Source organism: Panthera tigris, chromosome D2 (genome assembly GCF_018350195.1).
Source record: "Panthera tigris isolate Pti1 chromosome D2, P.tigris_Pti1_mat1.1, whole genome shotgun sequence".
NCBI classification, from domain to species: domain Eukaryota; kingdom Metazoa; phylum Chordata; class Mammalia; order Carnivora; family Felidae; genus Panthera; species Panthera tigris.
The window spans coordinates 66676310-66698685 of record NC_056670.1 but is presented as its reverse complement, the minus strand read 5'-3'; the positions used below and the strand labels follow the sequence as shown (position 1 = coordinate 66698685).

The window sequence follows — 22376 nt, the reverse complement described above, 5'->3', positions numbered from 1 at the left end:
TTACAATCCCAACTAAAAAAACCTCACAAAAAATGTACCCTGGAGCCACATCAGGTCTGGCACACATCTGTCACTAATTTTAGAAATCTGAATTTTTATGGGTGAAATAAATGCTAGCACCTCCTTTTCATTTTCTGTAAGCCTTAGTCTCATTATCTACAAAATGAAAATAACATCTACTTGGTTGGGATGTTGGGAAAGCCAAATTAGATAGTACACAAAAAGCATTTAGCATAATTTTTGATAACAGAAGGCATTAAAAAAGAGAGATGTTATCAATTACCTCCCCAGTCAAAACATGCCAATTATTGAAGGAAGCATTTTATCTCCACTCACGGGCATGAAGAGTAATTTTCTACCATGGTTTCTGAGACATCACTTCAAAAATTGTTTCATCGTGTTCACCACAGGCATTAGAGTCCTTGCTGGTGGTGTTTTTATTGGTGAAATGGGACTTGCTATGACAAAACGTTGAGAATAGTCTAGTGAGGAGAATGATAAGCAACAAAGGAAACGTCTCCTCTTCTAAGTTCTGGGTATTTCACAACCAACATGGTGCCTACAGACTAAAGCGAAGGAAGTTAAAACTCAAAGGACTAGAAACATAGTGGATTGTTAGGTCTATTACACCCTCTAGTGGCCAAAAAGAAGATTGTTCTTTTAAAAATCTTGGTTTGGTCAAGATAAGCAACTGGATGCATATGTATCACCCTTGAGTTTAAAAAATAACCAGCTTGCCTTTATGCGCTTTTTACCTTCGCATTTACTCCATGCTGAATGAAAATACTAAGCACTAGAGGACAAGGCACAGGCAGCACACCTCTCATCCTAAATCAATTCTCAAATGTAACTAGAGTTAATCGTCTTTGTTGCTTTATGGAAGGGAATTTTGAAATGTGTATCTTTCTAAAGCAGCAATTTTTCACCACAGGGTTATTTACAAGCCAAGGTAATAATTAAATATGCCCAAGACTATGAATCTATTCTTCTCTGCCCAAACCCTTCATTTTTATAATGGGTAATTATAGTAAAAACTTCAATTAACCAGAACCCTCAATTAACATGATTTCCCTTCTTGCACTCTATTTTTAGGACAAAGTGGAAAAAAAATCACAAGTCGTTCATGTGAAGGACCGGGTTTGAAAATCTTCTAGGATGAATTATACTAAGTAGGAAAAAACCCACATTCACACCGTGATAACCAATATATAGGAGACCCATCTATCTATAGATCATCAAGAGCTGGAAGGGAATAGCTTTATTTTATTTTGAATGTTAATGTGCTGGAATTATAACCTATTTTCTGTTTTTCGGGTTGTTTTTTTTTTTTTTTTTTTTTTTTTACTGTCACATTGTTGCATAAATAAAAGGCAAAGAGAAGGGTAATGTATAAACTCAGCATATGTTCTGCAACATTTTCTATTCTATGTCCACAAATCTGAACAGGAGAACTGAGACAGAATCAGACCTAAGTCCTTCAAAGAAAGGTCTTTAGATCCCAGAGACACAGTTAAGGTCGCCTTACACTATTGAGACAAAATATAGGTCACTTGGGGAACATTTCTTCTAACATGAGAGCTGACATAAGAAGCATTTTTAGATAGTGAATTTTAACTAATTTGAAAATAAATTTACCAGGACATCACTTATTCAGAAGCAACAGTCCTACTCAAAATCTCACCATAGTAAAAAAAAAAATTCCACATTCCACAAAGGAATTCAAGCTAAGCAACCACCCCTGAATTGAAAGGTCACGATGCCAAATCCATCTATTTAAAATACTGTTTATTTGTGATTTAACATTAATTAGCATTACATCTAAGAGCAATATCAGATAACATTTATACATTTTCCACAGGACACAGAGGTTCATTGGCTCATTCTTTATGCCAAAGCAAGTAAATAGAGGCATTAGCAAAAGGTGCAAATAGTTCACTGTTGCGTTTAAAAAATATTTATGCACATTGCATTCATTTAAGATATATATATATTTAAAAAGTTATGGAAAAGCATAGTTCACAGGTTACTGTTTCTACATACGTTGTAATACAACATAAATGATGTAGAACATAAAAAAAAAATCCTCAAATACAGAAGTAAGCAACTGAAAGTTTCTGCTAAGAGATTAAAACACTGATTCCAGTAGTTAGTGAGATCCAGAATGAAATTTCCAGGCTCCGTTTCAGCTTTGCATCATCGTACACATACAGCCAAACAGAACCAGCTCCAGAACGCACTGTAATGTGTAATGTGATTTTGACACGCCAACTCATCCTCCAGAAACACTTTGGATTATTTTCACCCACTGACCATTTCGGATCATCGATTTTACATTGATTTGTGACATCACTTCGGTGAAGGGGAGAAAACTATATTAGGTCTAGGTTTAAATTTGTATTTACATTAGAAAGAAAGTTAACTGAAATAAGGTGAGAAAATTTTGTAAAAATCAAGAAGTGGTAGGTTTTCTCGTTGGGGGATTAGACCCACTGATTTCTTCTAGTGCTGCTTCTAAAGAGACAGAAGTTAAAAGGAAACCAAGAAATACGATGATTTTGGCAGAGAAGCAGAATTTTAGAAATCTGGGACATGTTCCAAATAAACCTATGCTTCAAATCCTATCGTGACTATGGGTCTTCATCAAACTAGAATTCTTGGCATGACACCGCTTTTGTTCCCTTCATTTTTCACTTTCTCTCTTCCTTTTCATTTGTTTCCCTCATGAGACCATCTTCATTCATTAGCAATACTAAGAGAAAAATACATTATAAGGTTCAAATGTGAATCTAGTTATACCTTGAAATGCTTTAATCTCCTTTAGATACCAAGTGCCTGGATTCTTGAATTAGATTTAAGCATACTTAGTACCAAGCAGCTTCAAATATGCTCTACTGTTATATGATTGGCTAATATGCTTATGATGCTTTTATATTGAATGGTATACAAACATCTCAACATACAAAAATCGTTTTTGCCAGAGTTAAACTAAATAACCCATGTACGTGTACAAAATCCCCTTTGTTGAAAAATAAGGGGCTTTCTCAACTAATAAAAAAGGAAGTTTTCAAAAATTATAGTTTACTAAAATGATTTCTCTTTTTTGGCAAAGAAAGTTACTTCAGGTGAGGAAGTTTTATACTATGAATAAAATTCCAGATGAATCTTTTCTTAAATTTTTTTTTAAAAAAATTCTGTGCCAGTGTATACTAATACTATAGATTCTTAGAAGCTTTTAAAGCGTTCTGTTAATGCCCACTGAAACAATGGGAACCCAAAAGGTACAGTCAATAATCGTGGTAAAAAATTATAATCTGATTACCCAGTGAAGCAGGTGTCGAGAAATAAAAATTCTCTCACTTGTGCACTGGTATTTCGTTTCCAACAGATATTATGGAGAAGGCCTGAAGTAATTCAGACAGGTATCTGTTTGTGGTGAATTATAGTAATACTTCATGAGGGCAGAGCTAACTAAAACTAGCAATTATTCAAAAATTCAAAACCTTTTTTGGACATACAAAATGAGAGATGAATTTGAAGTTCTTTTCATAATATGTTTTTCTTTTAGTAAAATCCCTTTCCAGTTCTTAAAGTCCAGTTTGCTACATACCCCCAGTCTTCTCTACCACTGCATATTAATCATCAACTTAAGTGTGGTATTTAAATGTGCAATGTCACATTGTAATAATAATAATTATAAAAAGAGTTAAGTTAGGCTTCAACTTTCTCCTTTTTTTTGTTCTTTTTCAGAAAAGAAGGAGTACGGAATTTCTTCTTTTTCTTGGATGGCGATTTTGAAGGGGAGCCTTCAGGTGACAGGACTTCTTCAATTTTTTCTGGAGACTTAATGGTAATCTCGATGTTCTCTATGGTCGTGCTCGTGGTTAATCTACTCACTCGCTTCGCAAGCTCATCTTCAACATCATGCATATCATCCTTGCCATTCACCACCATGACGGGCACCTCCATGGAGATGAAGCTCTTGGAAAATAGCTCATGGTTTTCTACAAAAGGGGAGGGTTGGGTTGTTGTTGTTGTTTTTGGTTATTTTACATAGTTAACACCTTGGCTTTATTTTACAAAACTGAACTGATTTATGTAGCAACGTACTAAGGCATTACTTAAGTTTCAGTAAAGACAAATCATTACCTTAACATACTATGGATCTACTAGCATGAAGCTAGATTTTCTTAACTAGTATAAAGGGGAAGGGGTCAAAGTTGTTAGACCAAAGCATGAAGGCTAGATAAGTCTGGTTTGATGATCTGACAGTTGCATTGTAAATCAAGTCAGTATAAACAAGGAAGACAACATGTATTTTTCTTGAATTTGGCAATCAAAACTGGAAAGATTTCATGCTCCTGATTGGAAGATGTAGGACACACCACTTTTAATTTCACAAATTCTTAAGAACTACCAGTTGCCAAAATCCAGATTAAGGTAAGTCAACACAAACACTGAACAACACTAGCACACCACTTGGTGAAAAAATATATAAAATTATTGGGAGCTTTAGGTAAAATCCATGGCAAACTCATTGCAATCGGGTGTTCAATTTCCTTACGTGAAGACAAACGACAGAGGACAAACTCTTAAGACTAACTCAGTGAACGCTATGGGAAGTTACAGTGAATACCTTCTAATTTTTCAGGGATATTTTGCGGTGACTGAGTTTGAGACTGAATTTGTGAAACAGATGAAGCGTCATCTGAGAGTAATTCCTGCTCAGCATCTGTTGGACGAGAGTTTAGTTAAAAGCCATGCAAAACAAAGAAGCATAAGGTTTCGGGAAGGTTAGTGCATACGTCAAACGCCTGCAGACACATGATAAACTCTTCAGCAGTGAGCTAAGTATACTAACGGCTACCCCACGGATCGATAACTGCGCATTAAGAGGAGGTGAATGTGCGAACACTTCTGACTCTGCTAACAGTAACTTTACATACGTGCTTGGTAAGGAAGCATGGCTACGGACAGCCCAGGCAAATAATACGTAAGCATTTAGCTTTTGCTAGAGTGTTAGAAAACCAAAATATATTGAGCAGCCGGGTGAAAAGAATTAGGACGCCTCACCAATGATGCTGCGTTCATGAAGCAGAATGCCTCCAAATTTTCAAACAATATCCAATTAGTGATTTCTGTCAGAGCAGTATTAGTGAGCTAATTCAGAAAGCCATAATGAATGTGGAAGAAACTATTTATAAAAAAAAAAAAAAAAAATAGAAGCTGATGGTTCTAGAGTGCAATATTTGTTACCTGGCATCTTTAGGCTTTCAAAAAATAAGAGATTAAAGAGGGACATTTTACAAAATAGAAAAATAGAGAAAGTCTCTAACCTTAGGTTAGAATAAACAAATCCAATAATATCACTTAGAATATTTAATGTCGTCAGGATGACTCCCTTTTGTGACAAAGGCACTAACACACTGATAAAAACTGTTCCCGGGATGATCCAGATGTCAATTCTTTCCACATGATAGCTAATGTGGACAAACATTTTTAACCATTGGTTCTGTTCTGCTTTGGGAAAAAATTTCAACTGTATGTTGTAGATGCTCTAAAGCAGAGGCTCTTACCCTCTTGTGGGGTCACAGGTTTCTTGTCCCTTACCCTGAATGCCCTCTTTCCCCAAATGTGTATCATACAAAATTAAGCACTCATTTTTCAGATGGTTCATGAACTGTCTGGAGCTTATCCAAAGATGCAAAATCAAGAACCCCTGCTATAAAGAATTTCTTATTCTTGAGAAAAAGGGAGTTAGTATTTAATTAGCTGGGGTTTCATTAACAATTTTTAAACAGAATCCTTACTTAGGGTTTTGAAGTCAGAAAAACTCAACCTCACTAGAGTGCCCATGTACTTAATTAAAGAAAGTCACATCAAAATTCTGGCAGTTTTCTTTATATTTTGATTTCAAGATTATATACTGGCACCTTGAGGCACCCAAAAAGTATAAAAGCCACATAATATACGTACTCTGTCATGTTTAAATCTATTACTGTATCTGTATTTATTTTAGTAAAGTAATACTTATCTGTGGATTTCATTTTACTATGGAAGACTTTTTGCTAGTGATCAGATTGCTTTCTGAGAAACACTTTTCTCTACATGGTGACATACGTGAACTACAGTGGCTCTTCGCATTTTAGCTCCACCTACACTCAGTAAGGTCTGGGAGAGATGACAGGGGACCATCGATTGTCAAAGGAACATTTTAAAAAAACAACAACACTGACTGCCTTCTATCATCCAACTCAAGGTGTTCTGCTGTTGGTAGCATGGTTATCAGGCTTAATCTAAAAATGAACGAACCTTCCAGGCCTTGCTGTTTACGCTCGATTGTCTTCTTATACTCTTCCAGCTCGCCTTCTGTGAGATGACTGAAGGGGTTGGGAGGAGCTGGTGGGGCCTGATCGTCATCTTCAAACTGCATGGTCTTGCAAAGAAAAACATCGACAGATAGGAAGCTTATTCTTCAGAACTGGTTAAGAGGGCACAAAACAGAGCTGAGGGCTCCCAGGATGATAGTGGGAGACAGGCTGGAGACTGAAGAATTCTCCAGATAAATTAAATGGCCTCAGATAAAAGAACTACAGATATTGACATTTGGGGACTCCCCAGAGAGACAACCAACCCATCAGCCTACAGTGAAGCTCACCGATTGCCAAGCTCTGCCCACACCCGGAGCATCGGCCTGACTTTTCAGTGTCCCATTCTTAAATATAAACAGACTATCAGGTATTACCTGAGGAAAGCTTCCACCATGGAAGTGAGAGACCAGAACAAGAGAGAACTCAGAAGAAACAAGGACAATAAATGCAGCTGAAGAAAATTTAAAATCGATTCCCTCAGAGCAATAAGAGAAAATACTGTATCCATGAAAGACTAGGATGTTATTTAAAAAACAAACATTCAGGGAATAAGAAGTCTTAAACAATTTTTAAAAATATATCAAAATAGAAAATTAAATAGAAGCATTAGAAAATAAAGTCGAACAAATCTCCCAGAAAGTAGGATAAAAAGACAAAGAAATGGAAAGTGAGAAACAGCATACCCTGACAGAAAAAGAAATTGGGAGGGAAAAAATTATTGAAGAAATACATTTAAAAAATGCCCAGAGGGGCATGTGGGTGGCTTAGTCGGTTAAGCGTCCGACTCTTGGTTTCGGCTCAGGTCATGATCTCATGGTCTGTGAGTTCAAGCCCCAGTCGGGGCTGACAGTGAGAAGCTTGCTTGGGATTCTCTCTCTGCCCCTCCCCTGCTCCCTCTGTCTCTCTAAAATAAATGAATGAATGAGTGAACGAATGAATAAATAAATAAATAAAAATTAAAAAAAAAATGCCCAGAACTGAAGAATAGGACTTGGCAGATTGAAAAGGGTTACTAAATGCAGAGAAATACAAAGAAAGACTAAAAGAAACCTACTACAGGGGCTCCTGGGTGGCTCAGTCGGTTAAGTGCCTGACTTCAGCCCAAGTCATGATCTCACGGTTCATGAGTTCGAGCCCTGTGCTGACAGCTCAGAGCCTGGAGCCTGCTTCAGATTTTGTGTCTCCCTCTATCTCTGCCCCTCTCCTGCTTACACTCTGTCTCTCTCTCTCAAAAAATAAATAAAAATTTAAAAAATTAAAAAAAAAGAAACCTACTACAAAGCACAGCATTATAAAATTTCAGAACAGCAGGAATGCAGAAAAGGTGTAAAAGAATAAAAAAGAGCCCTATACAAAGTTACACGAATCACAGTGCTCTCTTCCTTCTCATCAGTAACAGGGGACAACAGAGTGATGTTTTCCATATTTGTGAGGTAAATGATTTCTAAACTAGAATTCTATGTCTATTATTTAAACATTTCAAGGTAGAATACAGGATTTCAGGCTGTTACCTCCTATGTGTCCTTTCTCAGAAAGCTATTAGAGGATATGCTCAATGATAGAGGGGGAAATCAAGAAACTGGAAGACTCAAGGCAGGAAACAGGAGACAGTACAGAGGCAACAGGCAGAGGAATCCCCAGGATGAGCCTGTGCAGCTGGCCTGAAAGCCACCAGTCCAGATCTGGGCTGGAATGACAGAGCAATGAGAGATTAGCTGTTACCCTTGAACCTTTGTAAAGTAATATTAAGAAGGACTTTATAGTTCTTCCCAAACTTTTAAGCCAATGTACCCAAAACACTAAGCCAATGAAAAACGGAGGCAATTATTAACTCTAGGGGGAGAAAAGTGGTATAAGAAAGGAAATGTAATCATGGGATACTACCTGGCTGAGCAGTAAACATTTAATAATATAAACACCGAAAGCTGGTTTAACAAAGAAATTGTAATACAATCTTTCCCCAACATTTTCTCATCTCTGAAATCTGAACTCATCCAATAATTGATGGCTTCCTACAATTATAATTGTCAGGGTTTTTTCTCTCTTAGGGATCTACAAAATAATGGTACTTCTTGGGAGTTGATGACATAGACTCAAAGTCAGTTGAGGTCTAAAATTGACAGGCGAAGAAAAAGCAGAACAAAGAAGCTCTTTAGAAACATGAAGGTAAATGCTAGAAGAAAGTCCTTGCCCCTGGAAATTGGGAGCTGACGTGACATTTTAAGCGTTGCAATTACTTGACTCTTTAACTTGTGCTTATATTAACATTAGTAAAAATAAATACTCATATTTAAAAAGCAAAGAAATTAGTGTGGCAGATCAAAACCCAAGAGCATGTGGCTTCATGGACTTACAGAAGGGGGCTTGTCCACAACAATTCCAGCAAGCAACTGCGACTGTGGTCCAGCTGTTTTCAAGTCATACCGGTTTTGTTCTCGAATCTGAATCAAAACACAGTAACGAGTTCTTGGGGGCAACTATGCAGACAGATGATTTTTACTCTTTTACTCTCTTTTCCCACAGGCTTGCTCTTTGACCACCCAGAGCCTCTTTCTTCCTGCCTCCACAAAGCCCTCTCCTACCATCCCAACAACTCACATTCATCTCCTCCACTCTTCCTAATGTATGATTTCCTATTGTCTTACGTGGTTGGAGAATTACCTTTTCCACTAACACTAGGGCTCACTTTCACTAATATAGCAGCAGTATGTTTACTACCTCTTCCCCATGGAGCCCGCTTGCCAGTGACTAGCACAGAGCTGGAGGCGTTCAATACAGGCTAACATTATACTGAGTTTCAGGGCGTCTGGTGGCTCAGCTGGTTCAGCGTCTGACTCTTAATTTCAGCTCAGGTCATGATCTTGCGGTTTTATGAGACTGAGCCCCACGTTGAGCTCTGTGCTGACAGTGTGGCGCCTGCTTGGGATTCTCTATCTCCCCCCTCTTTGCCTCTCCCTCACTTGCACATGCACGTTTTCCCTCTCTCAAAATAAATGCACTCATAAAAAAATTACACTGCATTTCAAATTCTTCTGTATTCATACCCCCCAAGCTTGGTATTAATCAGATTTAATCACATAAAACAGTATAAAAAGGACTCCCTTGGCCACAGATGACTACATCTTACCTTATTTCTCTTTTCTAGTACCTCATTCGGGTTTGTGTTTAAAGGAACAAATTGATTTGGATCTTCAATTTTGATAGGTGTTCCACTACTAACTTTAGAAGAGTCCTCTGCTCTCAACCACTAAAAAATAAAAAATTTTCTAGAATGAGGCTTTGTGTTAAGGAAATATGGTAGGTTTTTGGTAACTGTTTATTGACTCAAGGAGAGGGAGCACACACTGCCAATATGTTAAAGAATTTCACTAAGCAGTATTTAGTGGTCAATTACTGTATGTCTCATACTAGTTAGAAAAAGGCTCATGATCAGCACTCACTTAAAAGATGTGATTACTATTTGCATGAATACTCACCTAGATGGCTATTTAAGTTTTCTTAATCTCTTAATCAGAGTCTGATCTCTTATTAACTCACGTTTAGAGCTGTTGCCTGCACTGAAGTTTCATCAGCTGATGATGGCTAAGTCACCAAAAAGGACTCAAGGAATCTCTTCAGATTTAGTTTTCCAGACTTCATTTTTCTATTTTTGGCTGCCAGGAAAGGCCAATCCCCTGACCAGCATTTTACACAGAGGGTAATCTGGTAGTAATCCATAACAGAACTACAGGCATGGAAAAGCCTTATATAATTTTTCTCCTTTATCCCTTATTATATCCTTTAAAGAAGACGAATATTCATCAAGATCAATCATGGCTGGCCATCAGTCTCCACCAATAAAATCAATTCTGGGAAACTTAGGAGTTCAATTATGTTCTTTTACTAGGAGATAAGAAATCTTATAAACTAGGGAAAAACACTTTGATGTCTAGGCACTTCCACAGTGAATGTTACTGATTTATATGAGAAGATGAACCGATTTTGAGTATCTACAGAATATTTGGTGATCAGCACTCTAAAACTAAACCAAATCTGAAGCAAAATGTTGAAAAATACAAGACAATCCATTTCTCACTCTTCAAGATTTTGCCTAAGCATAACTGTGCAGTAATTCATGAAACTCTGGAACCATCACGTGTCGATAACTTTTATGGTTCTGATTCACTGGTACAATATAAACTGCAAAGCAGTACCAAGTAGTGGATTAAGAACTGGGCTCCAGAGTCACTGTATGCATTCAAATCTTGCCTTTACTATTCATAAATGATTAGTTAATCCCTCTGTGCCTCAGTTTTCACATCTATGAAACGGGAGAAAAACTACATCCTCTCCATGTTAAGAGTATTAAATGAGATAATTCATTTAAGTCAGAGAAAACAAAGTATCTTGTACAAAGTTTATACCTGATAAATGACAGGTTAGTATTGTTATATTCAGCTTTCCCAACATTTTTAACATAGAACATTCAATTCATATAAGTAACTAGGCAAAATATTTAGTAGAGGCAAACCACATAAAATAGCAACATACTGTGATTTTGGTCCTGGGACTGGTTTCCCCATTCCGAGACTCCTCAGGCACATTCACTTTCATGTAAGTATTTGGTGAGTTCAGCCATCTTGTTTTTTCACGCTGCTGTCTCTGTGCCATGTATTTGAGAGGAGAGAGTGGCACTGTGTCATCCTCAAAGGAAAAAGCGGTCACAGTTGCTGGGATTTCCACATCACTCTTGTGCCTAGGCTTCTCTCGAATGAGAGGATGCCTATAAGCATAGCCTGTTCTATACCCCTAAGGGAGCAAAAAAAACACATTTGAAATGATCAAACATGCACCAAACACAGCATTTGGACTCTTAATTCTTTAAACAAGTGATCAGAAAGACTCCTTTGTTGAAAAACAAAGACGAAAATATCTGTCAAACCTCACGTAACCTCCATTTATAACACTAGGGTTGAAATTAAGCAAATTTCAAGATCTGGTGAAAACAGATTCCAGCTGACAATGTGATTTCCACTCACACAACTGTTCCTGACAAAGGTAATTTCAAAACTGCTGACCAGAAAATTTTCCTAGCTATTTTCCAGCTTTCTGGAAGCCAAATCTCAGTGCTCATTTAAATCTTTGTTCCTCAGTCTCAAGGCAATCTTCTTCTGACCCTTAGTGGAAGAGGGTAAAATCTAAAGTAAGATGACACTTAAATAAATAAATGTAAACAAAAAAACAAAAAGAAAGAAAGAAAAAAAAAGGGGCGCCTGGGTGGCTCAGTCGGTTAAGCGTCCGACTTCAGCTCAGGTCACGATCTCGCAGCTCGTGAGTTGGAGCCCCGCATCAGGCTCTGTGCTGACAGCTCGGAGCCTGGAGCCTGGAGCCTGGAGCCTGGAGCCTGGAGCCTGCTTCGGATTCTGTGTCTCCCTCTCTCTCTGCCCCTCCCCCACTTGTGCCCTGTCTCACTCTATCAAAAATAAATGTAAAAAATAAAATAAATAAAGATGACATTTGCATGTTTCACTGTTTGATTCTTAAAAATGTGGTAAAATTACACTGGAATGCCTCCCCAAGGTCCAACTCAGCTCCCAGAGGTATAAGCATGTTCCCAGACCAAAGGGAGATGGAAGCGTTTGCTCTTGAATCTGCAGACATGAAATCCAAGTTTACGTTCAATTTTTCACCTACCAAATTATCCAGAGTCCTCATCAGCCCTTCAAACTCAATCTCGCCAACCTTCCATTTTTGATGGGAGCCCATATTCACTCCTCCTCCTCCGGCTGTTGCTATAGCATGAGTGAAAGATTTATACTTCTGAAGATCCAGCACAAGCAGATTGTCTACTCCACCTGCCCCTGCTAATGCCTGCACCTGTAATCGATGGCAAAATATAGAGGCACAAGATTGTAAAAGATTATAATGAATATTTTACCTTTAAAAAGGCAGGATTTCAATTCAGCAAATACCTATAACTTGTCCAGGCTCCTAACAACAGGAATAAGGCAATACACTTGTAAAAATGGGCAGCTGAAGTATCTTTTCCATTGATCTGAAAAAGATACCTTCCAGGATTCTGATCCTCCCTGATGGAAAACACATTTAGAGCCATTCCTTTTAACATATTTCAAGAAACTGAATTCTCTTGCCAAATTTTAAAGTTATCTTGCAGTTTTCCCTTGGCTATCCTTTTTTTTTTTTTTTTTTTTTTTTGCTGAAAGTTATAATTTTAAAGGAATATAGACACTACACTGTGAAGTTAAGGATATTTAGGCAGAAGCAGCTCATTATCTTAATTTCATCAAGCTTTTCACAGCTTCGTTTAAGAAGGGACTGCTAGAGCAACAAAAAAAAAAGTTGGTTGTTAGACATTAAAACTGACAGAAAAGATTTTTCCCCTTTATTGTGGCCCTCTAATAAATTAAGATTATTACCATTTGCTTCAAGAGAATCTTCTTGAAGAGGGAAATTAGGTCTGTTAAAAATACATTCAGCTTCTCTGAGGAAAAAAGTAGTTAATAAATAGCCAACCTATTATAATAAGGTTGAGGCTGTGAAATTGTTGGAAACTGCAGGCGTTCATAAAACTTCTGGCCCTGCTCCTTGCGCTTTTTATAAAAGTGGCTACATCTGATCTTTGATGACGGACGGTTGCCTCTGTTTCTAATTAGTGTGACCACAACCACTACAGGGTAAAAACAGAGACAATTACAATTAAGCAGGATTATGGGGAAAACGATGTTTATGAGGCTCTCAGATTTGTGTGTGTGCGTCTGTATGTGAATTTTAATTTTTTCCTCTTTTCAATTCAAGAGATAGCTGAGTTGACCCTTTTTATTCAAGTAAAGCAGATCTCTTAAAAGACAAAGCAAAAAGCCACCAACCAATAGGACTTTGAAAATAAATAACACAAAACCCAGTACAACAAGCAAATCGCAAACAATAAAAAACAAGTGTGTGGGGGGATAATTTTTCCTACCTGAATCTCACAGGCTATCTGCACATTAAATATATAATGAAAAGCCTCCTCAATCGTTTCTCCAAGGGCTACCACACCATGATTTCTGAGTACCAGCACCTAAAATAGAATCACAAAGCAATCACTTTAAAATAACTGGCATAGCTCACACTGTTTTTCATCAACAGCAACAGCAACAAAAATAGCTCCTTCGATAGGAACTCTACTGCATACCTTACAACTTGGCCCCAGAACTTTCTGTAGTTGAATTCTCTCCTCCTGTTCATCAAGTGACCCTTGGTAGTCATAATAGGCGACGTCTCCCAGGAAGAGGGACTCTTGAGAAATTGGAAGGATCCCACACTTCATGGAGGATACCTATTTGATCGGGCCCATGTTAAAAGAACATATTTAGTTACTAGTTACACTCTCCTAAGAACCGGATTCTTTAGTCAGCTCAGGAAGCACTGGCCTAATTCACTGAGTCCACCATTCCAACCCCTCTCTCACTTTAGCTCTTCACTTCTTCCAGAAAGAAAAAACAACAACAACAAAAAAGGACTTAGGGGATAGAACTCAGTTTAAACGTTGTGCCAAATATTATGAAAGAAACTCTACTCCAAAGAGCTCAGCACCCAATTATTAGCTGATTACTGAAAAATGCAAATGCTATCTCTCTAGTTGTTTCCTACGATGTCAGCATTTGGTCCAAAGGAAATTTTGCTTTCTGGGTATGCAGAGGATTAATATTTTCAGTATACTACACTTCCCAGAGTCATTGCTGGTTTTAGCCTTCAGCAACTTACAGCTGCTGTTGCCAGGGTATGGATGTGTATCACACACTTAACATCAGGACGTGTTGAATAGATCGCAGCATGGGGACTGAAGCCTGTGTGGTCAATTTTCAGGTTAGTACTTCCCTGATCAACCACTTCTCCTATGATATTGACTTTCACCTGGAAAAAATCAGAGAGACATATTTAATTGGTACACATGTATCAAAGTTTGCCTGTGATCCACAAACCAAACCAGGGGAGGGGGCCAACTTTTTTTTGTCAAAGGCCAAATAGTCAATATTTTAGACTTTGTAGGCCCCTGATGCAACTACCCAACTCTGCCACTTTATGTAGAGCCACTCAGAACTGTAGAAGAATGGGTGTGGCTTTGTTCCCATAAAACTTTATTTATAAAAACAGGCAGTCGGAAACAAAATTTCGATTTAGTAAGAAGCAGTTTCCAAAAAACCAAGTAACTTAAACTCTTCACTAAAGGTCTGAACAAGTCCAGTGTTTACTGGATTGGCTGGAAAATTTCCACTTGCTGACACTGTAGCACCCAGAACCAATGGAGTTCCTGTCATCCCAGAGGCCAATGACAGTGCCTAGGAGTACAATCATGGAAAAATAAAATGCCACACAGTCAGCCAGCCCCTCTGCTCACACCAACTGAACTTTATTGAAATCTATTTATAAAATACACATAGACTTTGTGTTTTTTAAAAGTTCCAGAGTGTACAGGGTGGAAAAAAAGTCAAAGGATTCCCTCCAAAACATGGATAGTTCACTGATAAGACCAACTTATTTATGAGTCTCTTCAACCACCTTGTTTTTCTTGACCCTGAAAGCTTTTCTTAAAAATCAACCTAAGTTGGGGTGCCTGGGTGGCTGGCTCAGTTAAGCGTCCGACTTCAGCTCAAGTCATGATCTCACGGTTCGTAAATTCGAGCCCCACTTTGGGCTCTGTGCTGACAGCTCAGAGCCTGGAGCCTGCTTCGGATTCTGTGTCTCCCTCTCTCTCTGCTGCTCCCCCACTCAGGCTCTGTCTCTCTTTCAAAAACAAATAAAGGCTAAAAAAATTTTTTTTTTAAAAATCAACACAACTTTCCAAACTCTTTCCTGTTCACTAAGCAAATGTTTTTTCCATCCATACCTTTTCTTGTTCTGTCCCATACTAAAAGCTGAAAACTGTTAAAAAAGCACAAAGAAGCACAGAAAAAGTAACATAGGAATGAAAATTATACCAAATTGGAGGCTGTGGCTTCAGAAAAAGACAGGCCTCTAGGAATTATTATTATGTGGTCTTGCTCCTTACTTATTCTTACCTGGGAGAAAGAAAAACAAACAAACAAACAATAGGCAATTACTACGAGGTCGTTCATATTTTGCAGTGTAAACACGACTAGAAATATATTTGTAGTGAATAACTGTAAGAGATCTGGGAGGGTGGGGAAAGCAACAAAGTAGAAATTCAAGGTATGCAATGGGAAACTTTCAATGAAAAGTTTTCTTCCCTCAATACTCAAGCACTTGCTAAAAATTTCTGCCATTAGTTTCTCATTTACTGGACTTCCGTAAAGCTTTATCCCGGGAGCTCTAAGGTTGCTTAGGGTCAGCTACATTCATGAGAAAATATTAACTGAATGTGGTAATGACTATAATCTTGATTTACAACATGGAAATGAAGGGGAAAGGGGCAAAGGAAAGAGAAGTCTTCCTGGGAAGGCAGGAAGGAAGTGGAGACGGAAGGGAAACATAGGAGAGGCTGCAGGGGGTGGGGGGGTGGGGTGGGGAAGAACTCTGGGAAGACAGCACCTAGCACTGGCACCACTTCCATTACAGTCTTTTCATACTTTTTTGCTTCCAAATATTGTCTGGTTTCCACGTGTGACAACATGAAAACACAGATGATAATGAACGGAAAAAATACACTTAAAGAGAATAAAGACCAGAGAGGAAACGTCCCAGGCCTCCTCTACTTTGCCTGCCCCAAGTGCTTTTCAGTGACCCTCATGCTCAGACAGAATTAACAGAGAAAACTGTGCCAGGAGGATTTCTTCTCAGATGGTTTTTGCAACTGGTTTGAACGAAAAGGACAACACAGACGGTAAATGAAAGAGAAAGTGAGGTTAACCACAGCCTCTCCTTTGGAGAGGTTTAAATCAGCATTAGGTTGTAACCCAGCATGCTAGGTTCAGAAAATGAAGACTGATCAGACTTAGGAGTCAAGGGGAGAAGAGTACAGTTGCCTTCTAGTTGGGATTTTTTCAAAAAGGAATTGAAAGCCAAAGAACTCACGGAGATATAGGTGTTTGCCAGGTGTGCCCATCCAAACAAGTCCACGAGTCTATACAGGCTGGCAAGCTTACAGCGAGTAAGTTTCTCTCCCTTCACGTAGGAGGATGTATCTGCCCCAGGGAGGTCATTGATAGGTGTGACCATGCCGAGACCTAAAAGGAGAAGGTGTGGATAGAGACTGCTGTCAAGTCAAGCACTGCTGCACCTGGAAGCAGCCGGAGTCTGGGAGTGTCCCAGCCTTGTAAATTCGGATGTGAAACTTATCAGCCCGCACAATGTTTCATTAGCTTATCTTCCTTTGGAGAAAGGCGCATCAGCAATCTTCTCTGCTGTTTCGTCTAGTACTGTACTTGTGGGGGAGGGACTTGGTAGGGAGTCAGGTTCACACCACTGGGGGGAAATGGTCACGTGATCCCAAAGGTGAAAGTGTTCTTAATCCTGAGGTTATTGCTAACTTTATGATGAAAAGATCCCAACGGAAAGCTACTTTTCTAATAGCCCTTTTGACTTTTAGTCAAACAAAAATTATTTAAAATGGAAAAGAATGCATTCAAACCACAATGTGCCTTCTGCCATGACTAAGCAACAAAGCCTAGTTTTGCTTGGGTTTTAATGACCCAATTGCTAACTTTCGATGTGATCAAGTTCCACTTTTTCTTAGTCTTTGTTCTCCTTGACACCATTTACCACGTCTTCCCTAGAATTCTTCTACAGGCCTGTGTGGTATCATCTGGATCTCTTGTTCCCCTTTCACCTGCTGCTTCTTTCTCCTTCGACAAGTTCTCTTCCCTTTCTCCCGTCTGTGGCTCCTTCCTGAAGCTCAACCCTCCCCTACACTCCTCTCTCATGTTCCTTTTCCCCATGAAAACGCTACAGACTCAGACACCCTGGTCTTTACCTGTGAGCAGGCCCTCCTGCCCACCCTTCAGCCTGCTGCTTCTAACTGCTTGACACAGTAACAGTCAAGTTAAAAGAGTAGAAAAGTGATTTTATCTCCCTGCTTTTTCCTACCTTCTCACTTCTCCTCAGTCTTCTGATACTGATGGTACTACAATTCCCACAGGATCAACGTAACCTGTCCTGGGCGACCAGACGTAATTCATCACCACGTTCCACCACTCTCTTCTTTATGAGTTCCCTCATTCTCCATCCTTGAGTTCAGGCCTCATCTCACATGTAAGCCTTCTCATTCTTGTCCTTGCCTTTGGCCCCTCTCTTTATAAATCCATTCCACATAAAGTCATCAGATTGAGTTTGTAAAGGAACACGGTTAGCCTCACTACTCCCCTGCTCAAAGTTTTGCAGAAGCCCCAGACCTGAAGGCCTACAAGATATTCATGTAAGTGCATAAACCAGGCCTGGTGCAGCCCGTAGGCCGCTAGAGATAACACAGGCCTGGGATGAAGGGGCAGCTATAACTCCACAATCAGCTGCTACCGTGTGAGAATCTGAGTTCAGGGCTATCAGAAAGGTTCAACTTTAAACTTGGGCCCCAAGTCAATACTGTAATGTGAGATCTACTTGTGAAATGTTGTGAACTAATTCAAAGAAATAGTTTCAATATGTAAGCCATTATGAAACAATATAATTTCTAACAAAATTTCAGAGTCAGCCATTTAATCGATCTCTCGCTTTCCCCGCCAACTTTAACTTCCACTTTCGACAACGTAAATTTTCCAGCCAAACTGGCTGATTTGTACTCCCTGACCTCTGAGCTGTGAGACACAGCTTTCCCGCTGCCATGGCTTTGTACATTGCAGCCAGCAACCTCAGCGGCTCCCCCTTCCTGCTGGGGTATCTAGGACACACACAGGATAGCTCCTCTTATTATTTTGGTCTTCCTGGACCAGTCTTCCTCTTCTAACTTTCGAAATTTTCTCTTTAGACCCTTTTCTTCTCTGCCTATACCCTCTTGTATGATTTAATCTACACACACGGCCCTGATGAATACTTATCCGTGTCCATCTGCCAAGTCACTCTCTTAGGCTCTAGGAGTGTTTTTCCAACTGCTACAAGGTCTTGGCAACTCTGGGTAACCCTGGCATGCCTGAAGTTGAACTTCTTCCATTTCCCACGCCAAAGAGATCCCCAACTCTGGACATTCCTATTTCTGTCTACTAATAATACCATGAAATTCTCAGTTAATTCTTCACACAGAAACTATACAGGTCTTTCTACATCACCCTTCTGCTTAAATGGCTTTTCAAAATTAGAATAGAATCCAAACTTCCAACCCTGGCTGCAAAGCCCTACATAATTCAGCCTCTCTGCTTGTTTCTGATCTCACTTTGTTCTACTGGTTTCCCCCAAAACCATGTTCCAGACCATAACCTTTAATTTTTGTTCCTTGAAGAGACCACCAAATTCATTCTCCTCTTATTTCCATCTGACACTTGTACTTGTCCCTTCTACTTGGACTGTTTTCTCTCAATCTTCGTATGGTTTGCTCCTTCTTGTCATTCAGATTTCAGTTTCAGTGTCCCCTCCTCAGAGAGATTCTCTCTGATCACCTAATCTAGTCACCTAGCTCCTCCTATCAAATCACCATCTATTAATTATCTGCATAGCACTTATCAACTGACCATTTTCTGTCTCCACAAGGACAGGAATCTTGTCTCTCTTGTTTATCAGTGTTATCTCCTATCTCTAACAGGGTGCTTGGAACATAATAGATACTCAATATTATAGAAAAAGCAAAAAAAACCCCAAACAAACAAACAAGCGCAACCTTTGAATTTTTCTGTTTCTTCTAATAGAATGTTTCTTCCAAGATAGAGGAGTGATTTTGTAACTCATAGTTCTTCTCCCCCACTATCTACACCATCTCCTCACATCAAACTGTTACTAAGTCATCTCTACTCTTCCTTAGTTATGCCTTTCTCGTATCTCTTCCTTTTTGTACTCACACTACTATTTTAGTTCAAGCACGTATACCTCACATTGGGACCCTTTCAAAGATTCTTTAACCAGTACATATGTGCCGACACATGGTCCGCTTTGAGTTCTACAAACATACCTATTAACCCAGCATGTTTTCAACATCAGGTCTCAATTGTTATGCCATTCCTCTATTTGGAAAGTACTTGCATTTACTGACTCTTACTTATAAATCTATAACCAAACAAAACCAAACCAAAACCAAAGGCAGGCAGAAATGAAGGAAGAGAAGGAAAACAAAAGAAAAGAAAAAAGAGGAAAAGAAAATCCCTTAATGCTGATATGACGTCTCATCCCTTGACTCGGACCCGAAGCAGTCCCTGACATTACCTTCTGGCAATCTGCACCTGTCCTGGTATTGCAGGGAGTTCTGGACATATCTTGCTGATGTATAAAGTGCTTAGTGTTCAGCTCACCAAACTGGTGCTCTTACTAAAGAGTTGTTAAATGTAAAAATATCTTAACCCCTCTTTTACACCAAATTCTAACCACTCCATCTTATAAAGCCTGGTTAGCTCAGGCCTCTCTTTTTTCAGAGTTTTCTCAGTCCACTTCAACCAATAATCAATCTCAACTCTCAGTTCATAGTATGATGACTTATAAAAGGCCATTAAACAATTTCTTACGAACTGCTTTGTAATGTTTTACAGTTATCTTTCAGTTTTAATTTTTTTTTGCATTCATGGTAGGTCTCCTCAACTAAAATTACGCATTTATGTAGGACAGGGCCCATGTCTTGTAACTATTTTACAACCTCACAAAGTCTAGTAAATGCCCGGTTGATAACAAAAGGTAAGAGAGTTTAACACTATATTACTCTTAAGTATTAGATGTTATAAACTTAAGGACTGAACCAGAGTAGAACATGCTGCTAGAGATGTGCCATGTTCAAAGTAGAGATAAAATTATAATTTTTTAAACTTTTCGAAACTGACGTACTGAGAGGAGGTGAAGTAAAGCCCGAGAAAGAATTGGTCGTGATGTAATCTGCGATCTGCTGTAATGCCAGCAATCCAGTTGGGTTGTGGCCTTTCTTCATCTGTTCTTGGATAAGGCATTCCAGATCTTCCCGAAAGGCCTGTAACACACAAAAATGACCACTGAGCTCATACATCTCACTTGGAGCAGAACAAACCAAACATAACTTTCTCTGTAATCAATCTTTTTCTCATCCCTCTTTTGAATACGGTTTCATGTATACAATTTTGAAACAAATATAAAACATAAAATAATAAAACAGTGGAAGAAGGAGGCAAGAAGCTTGCCTTCAGGGGAGGAAAAAAATCGTTAGAAAGTCTTACTCTCAAAGAAAACGAGCTATCATCTACAATAGACAGATATATGTAAAGCAACTCTGTTAACAATATGGAACTAGAGTACCAAGTACAGACTGATGCAAAAAGAGAGCCATTCCTTGCCGAGTGGCCTCATTACCTAGGTTGGGCTAGAGTCCCTATTTGGATGGGGCAAGACTCTGACTACAGACTGACTCACAGAAATCTTCACTAAGACATACTACGTACATCACGGCTTCCATTTTAAGAATTCCGTGGCAATTCCCTTAACTCTATGAAGACTGAAAGCAAACTGATAAGAGCTGAGAACTGTTTACTCCCCTTCTGCAACACTGTGCTAAAGAAAGGACATTTTCCCCCAACTTTGGGTACTATATGTTCCTGTTCTGGAATTCTGCTATATCTCTTGGGGGCATATGTGTATGTGTCAGAAACAGTGTTCATGTCAGTAAAAATTCTGAACATTAAGAGAAATTTTCTGTTCGAATAACCCTTAAGTTGCTAATATGATTCATCATTTGAAACCTCTCTCAATCCTTTACATTACTTGAAATAGCTCATTTTTTATTTCCATAACACCTAACCAATACTTATTTTATTAAATTCATTTGTTTTCTTGCTCAAACCTTTTCCCATTCATTTTAAATACAAAAGCTCTTGCAATGTAAGTCCTCTAAACCTTGCTTTTGGTTACATATGAGACAGAATCTCTGCCAGAAATTAAGTTCAATTTTTAATCACTTCACCTAAGAGGGAGAAGGCAGAAAACTGCTCCGGAATCACAACCTCCAAGAAGAGTCCATACAAACACCTTGGAGATCACTGGAGAAATCTTTTTCAGAAGGGTGAATTTCCTTTCAGTCACCAACAGTAGCCTTCCTTATAAGGCTGAGAATAAGATCTCCTGGAGTCCCTGCTTAGATGTAGACTTGCATCGTGGATGACCGAATGATTCAGATTTTCAGAAAGGACTTCTTAAAAAAAAAAAAAAAAAAGGCATAGGAGCCCATGATGGAAGGAGAAATGTGGTTTGAGGCTATGAGGTAGTAAATATTAGGACCGGTCCCGACTCAATGCTTGTGTTGCTTTTAGAGAAACAGTTGAGAGGCATCCATGATCTGAATTGAAAGAGCTGAGTGCGAAAAAATATAATCTTGGGAGTTCAATCATGGGGCACCACGGAACACCCTAAGTGAGCTTAGCACAGGAAGAGGGGGAGGGAGGTCACCTTTTCCTGATGCCCCAGAGTGGCCTGTGCAGACATCTGTGTCAACAGTGAACCTGCATCTCCTGTTGGACAGGGTAAGACTCGTTTTCAACACCACTACCATGTGTGGGCAGGAAGGCACAGGTGGACTGAAGAGACTTTAGCATGACTCACATGTGCACATGAAGACATACGTACACGCCACATCTTGGATATAGAAGTCACTGGTGAACCCTTTTGCACTGTGTAAGCCACTGAGGTTCTTGGGACAACTTAGAGGAGAACAGAAATTCCAAGAGGAAGATACTGTACTTTCTGCTAATACAGCAGGTGAATGTTTAAGAGACTAATTTAAAAACTAGTAGTGACCATATTTGAATTCTGAGTTCATGGAGCAGTTTATACCAGTTAAACATGGCTTTTCTTTTACAAATTTGAGGGCTTTTAAATGTAAATCGTTAGCACAATTATAAAAATTCTAAACATCTGGGGTGCCTGGGTGGCTCCGTTGGTTTGAGTGCCCAACTTCGGCCCAGGTCATGATCTCAGGGTTGA

At 39.0% G+C, this 22376-nt stretch overlaps 1 protein-coding gene across 10 annotated transcripts in view; it reads right to left on the bottom strand.

The window, feature by feature from the left end:
* Positions 1-1768: 1768 nt before the first annotated feature.
* Positions 1769-22376, bottom strand: part of ADD3 (adducin 3) — a 123285-nt gene continuing 102677 nt past the window's right edge. For 8 of the 10 annotated variants that reach the window (XM_042959751.1, XM_042959747.1, XM_042959746.1 and 5 more), the window contains 13 exons: positions 20259-20397; positions 16383-16534; positions 15329-15409; positions 14115-14264; positions 13543-13686; positions 13330-13428; positions 12042-12224; positions 10899-11156; positions 9496-9615; positions 8723-8809; positions 6310-6433; positions 4634-4729; positions 1769-4001 (listed from right to left, as the gene is read on the bottom strand). In XM_042959751.1, coding sequence (XP_042815685.1) covers positions 3709-4001; positions 4634-4729; positions 6310-6433; positions 8723-8809; positions 9496-9615; positions 10899-11156; positions 12042-12224; positions 13330-13428; positions 13543-13686; positions 14115-14264; positions 15329-15409; positions 16383-16534; positions 20259-20397 — 1926 coding nt within the window. In that variant the 3' untranslated portion in view covers positions 1769-3708. 10 annotated transcript variants of the gene reach the window in all.